At 49.4% G+C, this 14,913-nt stretch overlaps 1 protein-coding gene across 3 annotated transcripts in view; it reads left to right on the top strand.

The window, feature by feature from the left end:
- Positions 1-6,399: 6,399 nt before the first annotated feature.
- Positions 6,400-14,913, top strand: part of RPS6KA5 (ribosomal protein S6 kinase A5) — a 179,409-nt gene continuing 170,895 nt past the window's right edge. The window contains exon 1 of one of the 3 annotated variants that reach the window (XM_052647255.1): positions 6,400-6,515. In XM_052647255.1, the coding sequence (XP_052503215.1) occupies positions 6,440-6,515 (76 nt within the window). In that variant the 5' untranslated portion in view covers positions 6,400-6,439. The remainder of the gene's footprint in view (positions 6,516-14,913) is intronic. The other 2 variants (XM_052647254.1, XM_052647253.1) reach the window with 2 other exon arrangements.

Here is a 14,913-nt window from a genome sequence, read left to right as displayed (position 1 = left end):
GGCAGGAGGAGAAGGGGACGACAGAGGATGAGATGGCTGGATGGCATCACGGACTCGATGGACATGAGTCTGAGTGAACTCTGGGAGTTTGTGATGGACAGGGCGGCCTGGCGTGCTGTGATTAATGGGGTCGCAAAGAGACAGACATGACTGAGCGACTGAACTAAACTGAACTGAACTGATCCTCTCCTCCATGACCATCCCACCACCATCCAAACATGTTCCAGTACTTTTCATCTTAAAATACAACTGAATAGAAAATTAACAATAGAAATATTATAGTCATAATTGCTGTAAGCAATGTCTACCAAAAGATGCTAAAATCAGTGGGCAGAGGTTTAAAGAGAAACTGGGTATTTGCATAGTCTAAAAGGATCTCACTCGCCTTCCCAATATTTATTAATTACAACGGGAAAAGAACGACTTCAGAGGAACCTGGCAACCACCACCCTTAACCCCGTGTTCAAGGGTGGCATCACAAGCAATAATAAGATGAAGTTCTTGTACCCCTGATTGGGCTTCCTTGGTGGCTCAGATGGTAAAGAATCTGTCAGCAATGCAGGAAACTCAAGTCCAATCCCTGGGTACCCCTGATATGATGAATTGACACAGCATGTTCCATCTCGGTGGGACTCTTGCCAAAAATGCACAACCTCAATTCAACTATAAATAAAACATCAGATAAATCCAAACAGAAGGTCATACTGCAAAAGTACGTAGCCAGTAGTTCTCAAAACAGTCAAGGTCATGAAAGGCAAGAAAAGACTAAAGAGTCCCGTGGACGGCAAGGAGATCCAGCCAGTCCATCCTAAAGGAAATCAGTCCTGAATGTTCATTGGAAGGACCGATTCTGAAGCTGAAACTCCAATACTCTGGCCACTTGATGCGAAGAACCAACTCACTGGAAAAGACCCTGATGCTGGGAAAGACTGAAGGTGGGAGGAAAAGCGGATGACAGAGGATGAGATGGCTGGATGGCATCACTGACTCAATGGACATGAGCTTGAGTAAACTCCGGGAGTTGGTGGTGGACAGGGAGGCTTGGCGTGCTATTGTCCATGGGGTCGCAGAGAGCCGGACACGGCTGAGCGACTGAACTGAACTGACCGGAGTGGAGACTAAAGGGTCAGGGTTAGTGTAGGAAAGTGGACTGGCTTCTGGCCCACTGACATTTAAATCTCACACCATCTCCCTATATCATGGCAGTCCCTTCTTATATTAATCCCTTTTCAATCATTAACAAACATGGAAACCATTTTTATGAAAGAAGTGAAATCTGTAGTGTCTGTAGTGTATTTAGCAATATTGTACCAATGTTGATTTCTCAGTTTTGATGACTGGATTATAGTATGCAACCTATTAACCTCAGGAAAACCTAGGCGGAGGATATGTGGAGACTTTGTAATATATTTACTTTTTTGCAAAGAAGTGACAGTGAAAGTCGCTCAGTAGTGTCCGACTCTTTGTGACCCCATGGACTACACAGTCCGTGGAATTCTCCAGGCCAGAACCCTGGAGTGCTGTTCCATTCTCCAGGGGATCTTCCACCCCAGGGATTGAACCCAGGTGTCCTGCACTGCAGGCCCCCGAGAACGACTGGAGTGGGCAGCCTATTCCTTCTCCAGGGGATCTTCCTGACAAGTGATTTGCAATGTAAAAATTATCTGAAACTAAAAAGTAAAAAAAACACAGATGAACTTCCTGGGTGCCTCCAGCTAGGGCCTTCCTTCCTTATTCCCTTCAGAAGCAGATTCCTGGAGAAACACGTTCGTGCGCAGTTTCTGCTCCTTTTCCTCCCACCTGCTTTACCAAAACTGCATAGGAAATTGTCACCAGTGGCACTCAAGCGGCACATTTGTGAAATCTTCCCCAGATTTTGTCTTATGTGACCGCTCAGGGCACGGAACCCACGTGACCACTTCCTCCTTCTTGAAACACCTTGGCTTCCAAGATAGAAAACTCTCCGGATTTTTCTTCTGCGCTTCCGACTCGCCCTTTTCAACGTCATTGTTGAAATTCCTAGACTTCAGTCCTGGGCTCCTCCTCTTCCCTTCACATTCTCTCCCCCTTAATCTTATTGACGCCTCTGGCCTCAAACACCACCTATAGGTCAGTGATTCCTAAATCCCTACCTCTGCCCGAGACCTCTGTGCAGAGGTCCAGACTCATACAGACACATAGCTACGTACTACAGGCACTGAATGTCTCAAAATGAAACCTTTTTAAAATTAGAATTCTTTCCTTTTTAAACTGTGGTAAAATGCACCTGACATAAAATTTACCATTCTAACTACTTTAGGTGTACAGTTCAGCTGCATTAAGTTCATCCACGTTGTCGTGTGACCATCCCTACCATCCGTCTCCAGAACTCTTCTCATCTTACAAAACTGAAGCTCTGTACCCATCCAACAGTAACGTCCTACTCCTCTCACCCCTGCCTGTAACCACGAGTCCACTTTCTGTCTCAGTACTTCAGATAAGCACAGTCATACAGAATTTGTTCTTTCGTGGCTGGCTTACCTCACTTAGCATAACTTCAGGGTTCATACATGTTGTAGCGTGTGTCAGAATTTCCTTATTTTTCATTCAGTTCAGTTCAGTTCAGTCACTCAGCCGTGTCTGACTCCTTGTGATCCCATGAATCACAGCACGCCAGGCCTCCCTGTCCATCACCAACTCCCGGAGTTCACTCAGACTCATGTCCATCGAGTCGGTGATGCCATCCAGCCATCTCATCCTCGGTCGTCCCCTTCTCCTCCTGCCCCCAATCCCTCCCAGCATCAGAGTCTTTTCCAATGAGTCAACTCTTCGCATGAGGTGGCCAAAGTACTGGAGTTTCAGCTTTAGCATCAGTCCTTCCAATGAACACCCAGGACTGATCTTAGCTAATTTGTCTTTGCAGTATGGTTGCTTTCTAAATTAAACTCAGTATCCCTCTGTGCTGTGCCCTTCCTTCAGTTCACCCCCTCATTACACAGTGCCACCTTTCTCTCCCATCCACGCAGCTGCACCTGCTAGAAACTTTGATGTCATTTCAGACATCCCTTCTACCCTCGTCAATGAAATCAACCCTCCATGAAGTCTAAGATATGCATCTGGACGCCTTCCCTTTCTTTTCCCTATCTATAGCACCGGCTATCACCTTTCACCCTGACTACTGTGATAACTTCCTAACTGGTCTCCCTGTATCCCTCCTGCTCCCTCCAGCCCACTCTCCAAATACTAACCGCACAGTTCCTTGTGGAAATACTTCGTCAACTCCATCATTCCCGCTTTTGACTTCACATAGGAAAAACTCCCAAATTATTAATAGGCTTGCCACAGACTTAACCACCAAGTCTCTTTCTGCCTCCCTCACCCCATCTCCTGCTCACCCTGTTAAGGGAGCCCCATCTGCGTTCTCTCGAGCTCTAGAACACAACTGCTCCTTGCAAGTCTCAGAACTTGCATTTGCATCTTCCTTCGAATCCTCTCCCCGCAGCGATTCCCTTCTGCAATCGTCAGGGTAGGCTGGCTTCTGCTTTGGTAGCAAACAACCCCATCATCTCAATAGGTGGTGCCTAAAAAGATTTCCTTATTGCTCACATCTCAGTCTGATGGAGGTCAGGACGGCTCTTCTTCACATGGAGACTCGGGTTCGGGGCTGGTCTAAACTGTGGAATGCCCACAATTAAGTTGCTGTGTAAAGAGAACAGAGTGTGGATGACTATAGATGGGGCCAGGCCTGGAATGGCACATCACACCTGCCCACACCCCGCTGGCAGGATCATAGGCACATGACCCCAGCCTAGCTGCAAAGGGAAAAATACGTTTTTCCTGTGTGTCCAGGAAGAGGAAATGAGATTGGTGAGCATCAGGCCAGGCTCTGCCACATCCTGGTTAAAATCTACTCATCTTTAAAGAATCAGTTTAAAAGATACTTCCTTATACAGGCCTCCAAGCTCCAAGCCCCTCTAACTTAAATAGGTGCCCCCAGTGTACCCTATTGTGGCACGCTAGTTTTCCTTTATAGCATGATCGAGTTGGGAAGTTTACACCCCTCTACGTGGGTACTCCGTGCTCCTTTCCATTCTGAGACTCTCTGCTCCGTAAGAGCAGAGACTGCATTTGCCTGGCTCCCCTTGTGTCTCTAGCCTCCATCACAGAACTTGGTTTGTAATTGGCATAAAAGTTGCTGAGTGAACAAATGAACACTTGCACACAGTCATCTCCTGGCTCCAAAGAGCATACTACTTGTGGAAGAGAAAGACGAGTAAGTAGACAGTCCCGGTTTAGTGGGAGGAGTGTTCCATGCAGGTGAGCCCAGGAGCTGAGGGAGCCACCCGAACGAGCCCCTGTGGCGTCTTGGCTTCTTCCGGTGGCACTTTAAGCCAGGAGTCTGCAAACTATGGCCTGCAGGCAAATCTGATTTCCTATCTGTTTTTTTTTTTTTAATTGCCCAAGAGCCAAGAATTATTTTTATATTTTTGGATATTTGAAAAGAATTAAAAGAATATATAATCATGTGAAAATTGTGTTAGATTTAATTAGTGTCCATAAAGTTTTATTGGAACACAGCCACATCCACTAGTGTGCTTGTTTATGCTGCTTTCACACTGAAAGAGCAGAGAGGAACAGCTGTGAAAGAGACCGCACCAGCAAAGCCCAACATAACCACCTACCACCTGGCTCTTCATAGGAAAAGTTTGCTGGCCTCCCCCTAACCCAATCCTGCTTGGTTTAAACGTCCACTTCTATGTGAACCCCATCTAGGTGTCCATCTTTAATTCCCTGCTTTTCCCATTCTCACACCCACGGCCGGAAATCCTGGTAAGCTCTAACCTTGCCGCAGTGTTCTTGCTGTGCCACGTTTCTCCTCCTCCCTCAGGCTGTCTTCTCACTACGACCGAAGCTAACGTCCAAGAGAAGAGCTCTGACATCACAGGTACTCTTTGGGGCTCCTCATCCTGTCCTAAACAAAATGTGCACTGCCTAGTATTGTAGCCAAGATCCTCCCTTATTGTGCCAAGGCTTATCTTTTCAACTATGTTCCTAACATCATATCTCCACCCAGCATTAGCAATCATAACTCACCCTTGTCTTCTCTACTTACAAGCCTAGCTCACAGTTACTATCTCTGTATGAAATATCTGCAGCTGGTGCTTCTATTTCATCCATCCTTTAAGTCGGTTATCTCAAGTGCCTCAGTGCCCTAAAACCCTTCCTCAGTTCCTCTACTGAGAACAATTATTGGCATCTGTGCAATTCTCTAGGGTTGTATAACTGTTTTATTTCAAATCCTGCTTTAAAGTTTCCTGTGTATACACAAAGATTGTTTCTCATGTTCTACTGAAAGCTGCTAAGGGACAGGGTTTGTATTCTATCTTATTAATTTACGTAGTCTTTTGGTGCCTGAAAAGAAAAAGTATTAGTTGCTCAGTCGTGTTGGGGACTCTGTGCAACCCCACGGCTGTGGCCCGCCAGACTCCTCTGTCCACGGCATTCCCATGCAGGAATACTGGAGTGGGTTGCCATGCTCTTCTCCCGGGGGATCCTCCTGACCCAGGGAATGAATCCAGGTCTCCTGCATAGCAGACAGATTCTTTACCGTCTGAACCAGTACAAAATGAAAATGTTTATCCACTGCAAAAGTCCTCAAGGAGAGCTGGGATTGTGAATTTTTGAAATGTCTAAGAACTACCTGTTCTCAAGCACGAACTCCACTTTACTTTGTTCAGAACTTACTAGGACGAGCAACATCTTCTAGAGACACACCGAGGCCCAGCGGGCGCAAACCTTGGAATGCTTGAGGCCTTGAGGTTCGAACACCTGCAAACACGTGCGTGAGAGGCGCGTTCTTCCAGGCTGCTCCTCTGTCCATGGTGATTGGCGGGCCAAACTGTCCAATCAGCCCTCCCCGCCTCTTTCAGCAACAGCCAATCACAGGCCCCGAGCGCCTCCAGACTACTAGACTGTTTACTAACAGATCGGAGCTGGGGGATAAGGGGCGTGGCCGTCCTGGGAATGTCGGGGACGGGAAGGCTCCCACTGCGCGTGCGCAGCAGCGCGGGTGGGCGGAGCAAAGGCCGGCCTCACCAATCGGATCGCACGCGCTCCTCCCTCGCCTGCCGCCCGCGAGCAACAACAGTTCGAGCCGCGGGGCGGGGCGGCTCGCCTCGCGTCAGACGGCGCTGCCCAACGGGGCCCGGCGCTGGCGGCGGCGCGCGCCCCGCGCCCAATCGGCGACGGCGACTCGCAAGGCCGCCGACCCTGCTGGCTGTGGGCGGGGCGGCTCCGGGGGAGGCGGGGAGCGGGGCGGAGTGGCTGCGCGGTAGTAGCGGCGCCCGCCGGGGGGAGGCGGCGGGAGCGGGGAGGCGGCTCGCCCCGGCGTCCGGGGGCCGCGGCGGGAGCTGAGGGGCCGGGCGTCCCGGAGCAGCCCGCGCGCTCGGGCGAGGGGAAGATGGAGGAGAAGGGCGGCAGCGGCGGGGACGCCGGCGGAGAGCAGCTCCGCGTCGTCAAGCACGAGCTGCGGACGGGTGAGCGGCCCGCCCCCTGCCGGCCGGGGGCGGGGCGGGCGGCGCGGGTCCCGGGCGGGGGTCCGGGGGCGGCGCGGGGCGGGCGGCGCGGGTCCCGGGCGGCGCGGGGCGGGTCCCGGGCGGGGGTCCGGGGGCGGCGCGGGGCGGGCGGCGCGGGTCCCGGGCGGGGCGGCGCGGGGCGGGTCCCGGGCGGGGGTCCGGGGGGCGGGCGGGGCGGGCGGCGCGGGTCCCGGGCGGGGCGGCGCGGGGCGGCAGGCCCGGGCGGGGGTCCGGGGGGCGGGCGGCGCGGGTCCCGGGCGGGGGTCCGGGGGCGGCGCGGGGCGGGCGGCGCGGGTCCCGGGCGCGGGTCCCGGGCGGGGCGGCGCGGGTCCCGGGCGCGGGTCCCGGGCGGGGGTCCGGGGGGCGGGCGGGGCGGGCGGCGCGGGGCGGCAGGCCCGGGCGGGGGTCCGGGGGGCGGGCGGCGGGCCCGGAGCTTCCGGGGAGTGCGCGGCGCGCCGGCCTGGGCCCGCGGCGCTGCCTGGCCCGGGAGTGCGCGCGCCCCGTCCCGCCCCGGGACGCACCTGCCCCTCACGCGTCGGGGAGGCGCGCCTTTCTCGCTGCGGCGGGAGCGACGCTGCGCTCGGAGCGCGGCTCCCCCGCTCTCGCCTCCCTGGAGGGGCCCCTGAGGTGCCGGCGTCCTGGGCACGGGGAAGGGGCGGCTGTGCCGCGGCCGCGTGCAGTCCAGCCGCAGCGCTGCAGGCACTGAGGGCTTTACGAGCCCGCACAGTGAAGTACCGAACTTGGCCTGGAATCTCTGTCAAAGGTCTTTTGAGGAGGCTCAGTAAATTCAAAGCTCCGGGTAAAACCGGCTGATTAGCCCCCTTACGGCGCTCACGCGCTGATTTTGGGGTCTCTGCAGTCGACTCAGGTTTTCTACTTGTTACTTTATTCCTTGTGGGTCTGGGTTGTTCCTTATGGGAAACGCTTCTTCCGACTAATCGGTGTAGATTGGGTTTATATTTGTGGAGTCCAGTCCCCTGTTAGAGATCCTTTTTCATTTCTGAACAGATAATACATTTTAACGAGTTGTTCATTATTTACTATTAAATATTTCTGTGAGTGTTAAGAATTTCGATTCAGCTTCTTTGGCATCTTGGGATATTCTTTTATTGTGTGGGGACAGAGCTTACGTAGCAGGTTTCAGGTGTGTGCCTAGCACCTTGGTATAGTTTTGAACAGATTGCAAAGTTATATCTGTCGCTTGTTCTTTTAGTTTTTGTGATTGCTGGTTAGCATTCCATTGAGCGCCAGTGTGGTGACTTAAGAGGGATGTCAAATGCATGCTTACTTATTTCAACATTAACATTGGCTTAAAGCAATTTTTTTTTTTTTTTGGTCAATATGAGTTTGTTATGTATCTTGAGCCAGTTACTCCATAATTTTTTGGAGTTCCTAATGTAACTTGTGTGGGCTTGTGTGGTTTTCCTGTCTCGGTTTAATAGACAACTGATGTTTTCACAGGGCTATTCAATACTTTATTCCATAAGCTTTTTACTTTATTCTTTTCTGTTAACGTCTGATTTGTGCCAGGCTCAGTGTCAGGCGCTTCCTGGTGTGGAGATTTTGAATTTCTTTTTCTTTTCTTACGTAACGATTCACTGATTCATACATGTAGCCTCGTGCTGTGCAGCAGAGGCTGCTCGCGGCCCTGTGTCCTGCTGGCTGTGTGGCCACGGTGCGATAAGCAGCGTCTTGCTGACTGGCCGAGGGGCCCCTGCTTGATTAGTGGTCGACCAGCTGCCCGGTTTCCGGGTTTGCAGACAATGCTAGTTGTGTAGAGAACAGTGAGTCCTGCGTTGTTTTCCCTCCTCTACTAACTCTGAATCATCAGCTTCAGGCTTGCGTGTTTAGAGGTTTTTCTGATGGCTGGTGAAATCGTACTGAATTCATTAGTATTGTTAACTGTCAAAGGAACAGAACAGTCACTTTGATTTATTGCTGAACATTGAAACAACTGACCAGATACAGTGGTCAAAAACACTTAAAATACAGCTTGAGAGGTTCAGTCATCCTCAGGCAGCCGGGCTCCTGTCAACACACGCGGCTGTAAGAGGCGCTGCAGTAACTCGATCTGACGTGGTCCCTGGCTTCTCAAGATGTGGACAAGCATGTAGTCATCTCAGGTCGGCAGCCGGTGACTCCTCGGCTGTGCTCGACACTGCGCTGTCTGCTGTAGGATGAACAGAAAGGCCACACACGTTACACGGGAAGGTACGGAAGGGGTCCCAGTGGCGTGGGCCGAGCAGCACAGCAGGCCTGGGTGTGGAAGTGAGGCCGGCCCTCTGGGACCCCGTGGACTGCAGCCCACCAGGCTCCTCTGTCCATGGGATTGTCCAGGCGAGAATACTGAGAGCGGGTTGCCATTTCCTCCTCCAGGGGGTCTTTGTGATCCAGGGATCAAGCTCAAGTCTCTTGCGACTCCTGAACTGCAGGCAGATTCTGGACTTTGTTCTAAAGCCGAGCTCTGCCCGTTACTAGCGGTGTAGACTTGGGGAGGTCACTTCACTCTTTCAGACTCACTCATCTCACCTGCAGAATAGAAAACTGAAGGAGACTCTGTTGGAAAAGTGCTAAGCAGTTTGCTTGGCGCATAAAGGGCTCTCAGGAGCTGTTGGTTCGTGTAGGTCCGAAGATCACCCAATAACAGCGTCTTTTCTTGGAGCGTGCAGGTTGCTTGAGTTCAGGGTCCTCATTCGGCGCCCGCCCTGTGCTGTGCTGCTCAGCTGTCATCTCTTTCCATGTACGTCTTGCCTTCTGAAGCCGAGTGTAAACCCCCGCGATCCCCACTGCTTGGCAGTCTGTGTGTGTCTCTTCAACAACGTTTAACACACAGAGCTGTAATAGTTAACTTGTCTGTGCTGGACTGTAAGGTGCTACCATGTCCTTTATCCATTTTCAGCCCCTGGCATATAGTAAGTACTCAAATGTTGGGTGAATTCACTGAATGCACGAAAATCCAGGACAAAATCTGTTTATTGTAGTCCCAGTATCTTGTAGATGTTAGGTGGTTGGTTAATGGATGCCAGCAACCATGAAAGCTAAAAATGAAGAGAAAGGGATTGATTAGATCAGTTAAATGCACATTTCCTGACACTCTGTTTTCTAGGCTAAATGGTACTAATGACACACAAAAATGAGAAGGGATCTTGGCCTCTGCTGGTCAGGGAGGAGGCAGGTAAACCAGTAGTTAGCGTATATTGTCACACTGTAAGAGAAGGGTGCACAGAGCATAAAGATAGCAAAGACGAAGGTTAGGGCTTTTAGGTTTCAAATAATCTAACTGTCGGACAACAGCAGCAAAACAGGGATTATTATTGGAAGGATATTGGGTTATCTCATTTGTTCCGTATTTCGTTACCGCTCATGTACTGAGTTCCACGTTGTATACTGGGGTTACAGGACACGTGTGGTCTCCCCCTGAAACGACAGGGTTGCGTCAGACATCGCTGGAGGCAGGGACTGGTGCGTCTCTGTTGTCTCCATCCTGAGTCTTCGCTTGTCTCTGTAACGGCCCCCTTCACTGCTACTTGCCTTTTTCCACGTGGGCAGGAGCTCAGCTGTTGACGGACTCTAAGCTTTAGTTCTTACAGCTCTGGGTACTGGATCAGGTTCAGGCATGCACATCTTGGGGAAGGACTTTAGTAGCCTGGCTTTGGTCAGCTCAGGCCAGGGAGTGGCGTCCTGTTCTGCTAGCATGAGAGCTACCCCGGGGAACACATGGACGGGGGTGAGACTAAACTCCTACAAGAGGACGGACTGGTGGGTACACATTTCCGTAGATGTCCGCCATTAGGAGAGAGAGCCTCACGCTGAGGAGAAGGTCAGGAAAGGGGTATTAGTTATCTCTTGCTGTGCAATAAATGATCCCCAAACTTAGTGACTTAAAGCACCGTGGTTCCTGCGGCTCAGGAATTCGGGAGCTGCTTAGCCTGGTGTTGTTGACTCAGGGTCTCTCACGGGTTTGTAGTCAAGGTTTTGGCCAGGACCGCGTTCACCTGAAGACTTGTCTGGGGCAGGAGATGCCCTTTCAAGACAGCTCACTCGCATGTTGTGGGCAGGACGCTTCAGGTCCTCAGTCTGTGGCCCTCTCCTCGTGGCTGCTTGCGTGTCCTGCTGGCGTGACAGCCGGCTCCCCTGGGACAGGTGATCGCAGGGAAGAGCAGTGTGGACCGTGCAGTGCTTCCCTGTTGTTGTTAAACAGCTTTTTTTGAGATACAATTTACATACTATGAAGTCTACTTGTTTTTAGCGTACAATTCAATCATTTTAAGTCTATTTATAGTTACACAGCTGTCTCCGCAATCTAATTTTAGAACTTTCCATCACTCTAAAAAGAAACTTCTTGCCCTTTTTCTGGTCACTCCACATTCTCGCCGTGCATCCCTCAGTCCTGGGCATCTGCTAAGTCTGCTTTTTGTCCGTGTATTTGCCCAGGGACATGTTACGTTCCGGAACTTCATAAACTGTGATCTTTTCATTTTAAATGTGTTCTTGCTTACGTCTGCCTGTGCGGGTCTCGGCAGCTGCTGCCTCTCTCTAGTCGCAGAGAGCATGGCTTCTGGTCGCAGCGCTCCGGTTCTGGGAACGCGGGCTCAGAGGCTGCGGCTCCCAGGCTCTAAAGGACAAGCTCAGGGGTTGTGGCAGATGGGCTTGTTGCCTCGTGGCTACAGGACCTTCCTGGACCAGGGATCGAGCCGTGTCCTCTGCGCTGGCAGGCAGAGTCTTCGCCACTGGGTCGCCAGGGAAGCCCGGTGTGTGATCTTTCATGACTGGTTTCTTTCACTAAACGTGATGTTTTCCAGATCCATCAGTTTCTAGTGTGTCAGCACTTCATTTTTTAAATTGACAGATAACGTTCCATTGTATGGATATACCCTGTATGTTTGTCCATTCATCAGTCGACATTTGGGTTGTTCCGACCTTTTGGCCATTGTGAATGCTGCTGCTGTGTGCATTTGTGTGCAGAGTTTTGTGTGGACCCGAGTGTTCTTTTTTCTTGGGTAGATGTTAAGAGTACACTTACTGGATCACGTGGTGAGTCTGTGTCAACCTTTCGAGTTTTCAGCGTGGCAGCACTGCTGTCTAGTCCTGCCAGCAAGGTGCACAGGTGTTCTTGCCTGGAGAGTCCCAGGGATGGGGGCGCCGGGGGGGCTGCACCTGTGGGGTCGCGCAGAGTCGGACACGACTGAAGCGGCTCAGCAGCAGCACTGCTGTCTAGCCCGCCAGCAGGGTGCACAGGTTCCGGTTTCTCCACGTCCTTGCCGTCACTTGTTTTTCTTTTTGCTTATAGCCATTCTCGTGAGTATGAAGCGTTGTCTCCCTGTAGTTTTGATTTGTGTTTCCTAATGACTAATGACGTTAGGCATCGTTTCATGTGCTCATGAGTGCTCTGTATATGTTTGGAGAGATGTCTGTCCAGATCCTTTGCCCATTTTTAAATTGGTTAATTTATTATTGAGATATGAATTCTCTATGTTTTGTAGACATAGATCCCTTATTAGTATAGTTTGAAATATTTTCTCCCGGTTTATAGGAGAAAATTGTCTTTTTTTTTTTTTGGTGATAACCTTAGAAGTACAGTCTCTTAATTTTGGTGAAATCAACTTTTTTACTTTGTTTCTTGTGCTTTTGGTGTTGTATCTAAAAACTCTTAGCCTAATTTAAGGTTACAAAGGGTCTTTATGATTTTAGCTATTACGTTTAGATTTTTGACCTATTTGTTGAAAGGCTGTTCTTTCCCACTTTATTTTCTCGGCACCCTCGTCAAAAATTAATCAGCTGTCAATGTATGGATTTCTTTTTGGACTCTCCATTCAGATCAGATGATTGTTTGTCTCTGTTCTTAAGCCATCACCACACTGTCTTGACGACTATAACTGTTTGGTAAGTTTTGAAATTGAAAATGGTCAGTTTTCCAACCTTGTTCTTTTTCAGAATTATTTCGGCTATTTTGGGTCCCTTGAGTTTCCATATGAATTTTAGAACTAGCTTGTGAGTTTCCATAAAGAAGCCAACAGTAATTCTGGTAGGGATTGCCTGGAACCTGTAGATCAGTTTTGGGAGTATTGCTGCTTTAGCCAGAGAAGGCAATGGCACCCCACTCCAGTACTCTTGCCTGGAAAATCCCATGGATGGAGGAGCCTGGTGGGCTGCGGTCCATGGGGTCGCTAAGAGTCGGACACGACTGAGTTCACTTTCACTTTTCACTTTCATGCGTTGGAGAAGGAAATGGCAACCCACTCCAGTGTTCTTGTCTGGGGAATCCCAGGGATGGGGGAGCCTGGTGGGCTGCCGTCTATGGGGTCGCACAGAGTCGGACACGACTGCAGCGACTTAGCTGCAGCAGCAGCCACCTTAGCATATTAAATCTTGTGATCCATGAACATGAAATGTTTTTCCATTCATTTACATCTTCTTTCATTGTTTTTTTTAACAACATTTTGTAGTTTTCAGAATGTATATTTACACTTTTGTTAAATTCATTCCCACATACTTTATTTTTTTTGGTGCTACTTTGAAAATTATTTCCTTAGTTTAAGTTTTGGATTGTTCACTGAAAACATATACAACTTATTTTTATTAGTCTTGTATCCTGCAGCCCTGCTAAACTAGAATATTAGCTTTGGTCTTTCAGCGTTAAGTGTGAAGTTAGCTGTGGTATTTTCATAGATGCTTTTTGTCAGATGGAGGAAATTTTCTTCTTTTCCTGGTTTGGGTGTGTGTTTCCTCTTTCCCAAGGTAGCTTTAAAACAAATTTCTTTTTTAACGAATTTTTATTGGAGTGTAGTTGCTTTACAGTGTTGTGTGTTTGGGTATTTTTAATCATGAAAAGGCATCTTTCTTTGCATTTATGGAGATAATCATGTGTTTTTATTTTGTTTTATTGATGAGGTGTATTATATTAATTTTGGGGTGTTAAGCCAACCTTGTATTCCTGGGATAAGTCCCACTTGGGTAATGTGTATACTTCTTTCTATGTCCCACACTGGATTCAGTTTGCTAGTGTTTTGTAGAGGGTTTTTGTGTCTCTATTCACAAGAGGTATTTGTGTGTGTGAGAGAGAGAGAGCGGACAGTGTCTCTCTGGTTTCCCCAAAATGTGTTTGATTGATTTCTTCCACCCATTAAAGATTTTAGCCATTTGGTTGCTGCCATTCTTGCTTAGAGCCTCTGAGTAAAGGCGAAGAGAGGTCGAGTAAAGGTGTTCTGTGGAATTTCTATGGAAACCTTGGTATAGACAAAAGTCAGGAGTGGTGATTTACTTTAAAAGATAATTCTGTTTTGCCAGAGGACCCATGATTGAATCCCATTGAAAAATAATTATCTGATGCTCTTTAAATATGACTCCATTTATAATGATTTAATTTATACTTAGCTTTTTAGGAACATAATGCTTATCTACAACAAGATACTTTGGCTGACAGTCTTGGTTATCTGTGAGAACAGTGCGGCTCTCCTTTCTGTATCACGCGTGTGTAGACATATACTGTGTCTGTGTGTCCAGACGTTTTTTATAGTGCTTCCCCCGCTTTGTTTTTTCGCTTCCTCACCTTAAAACGGGCAGGCATAACTTGTGCTCTGTCTTTAGCTTTATAGGGATTCATTGGGAAGGTCGAAAGCATAATAGGATATTGATAGTACCTGATTCCCTGGAGCTTAGACCTTAAAAGAAAATCTGTTCTTAAGTTTCTATCACAAGTTTTAGAGATTAAGAAAATGATCTATTTGGGCAAAGGAAGTGGAATCTCAGCCCTTAAGTCTGGGGGGATTCCAGTGTATTTTGTATTTGCGGTCCATAGTCAGGGAAAACCTTCTTAGGTGGCAAGTCAGCTGTTGTATAAGACCTACCATTAATCTCTATACTGCAAAGCAGAAAAGAATCCTGAAACCTCAGATTCCTGGAGACACAAGTGATCTGGTGGGCAGGATTGAATTCCTCCCCTGAAAAAGAAGCTGATGCTTGGTGAAAATTCCTCCGGGGGACATCTGGCATAGTAACATCATGTGTTGACTGAAGCGTCACAATTAAACACGCTTTTGAGAGATGTCAACCCCAAGCTGCAGTGGGAGGGAGGGGTTGGCGCAGCTTTCTCCTTGGAGCTCCTGGAACGATTTCCAGGCCTCGGTGCGCCTCAGGGGTGGGAGCGCCCCTGCTGTGCTCTTGTTCCAGGGAAGGTGATTGAGTCTGAAGGAGAAGCCTGCCCTCGCTGTGTTTGTCTGCCGCAGTGCCCCTCCGGGTTCAGCTGTAGCTGTTCTCCTAGAAGTCACGGACGTTCTCTGGACTTTGTACTACCCAGAGTTGTGAGTGAGCTGGCGTGCTCACCTGTTTTAATACTCAGTGGGCGTCCTGCCCTGTGGCA

This window comes from Budorcas taxicolor, chromosome 10, assembly GCF_023091745.1.
Source record: "Budorcas taxicolor isolate Tak-1 chromosome 10, Takin1.1, whole genome shotgun sequence".
In the NCBI taxonomy this organism is placed as follows: domain Eukaryota; kingdom Metazoa; phylum Chordata; class Mammalia; order Artiodactyla; family Bovidae; genus Budorcas; species Budorcas taxicolor.
Note: the sequence above shows the minus strand (reverse complement) of the source record. Positions and strands in the feature narration are given on the sequence as shown.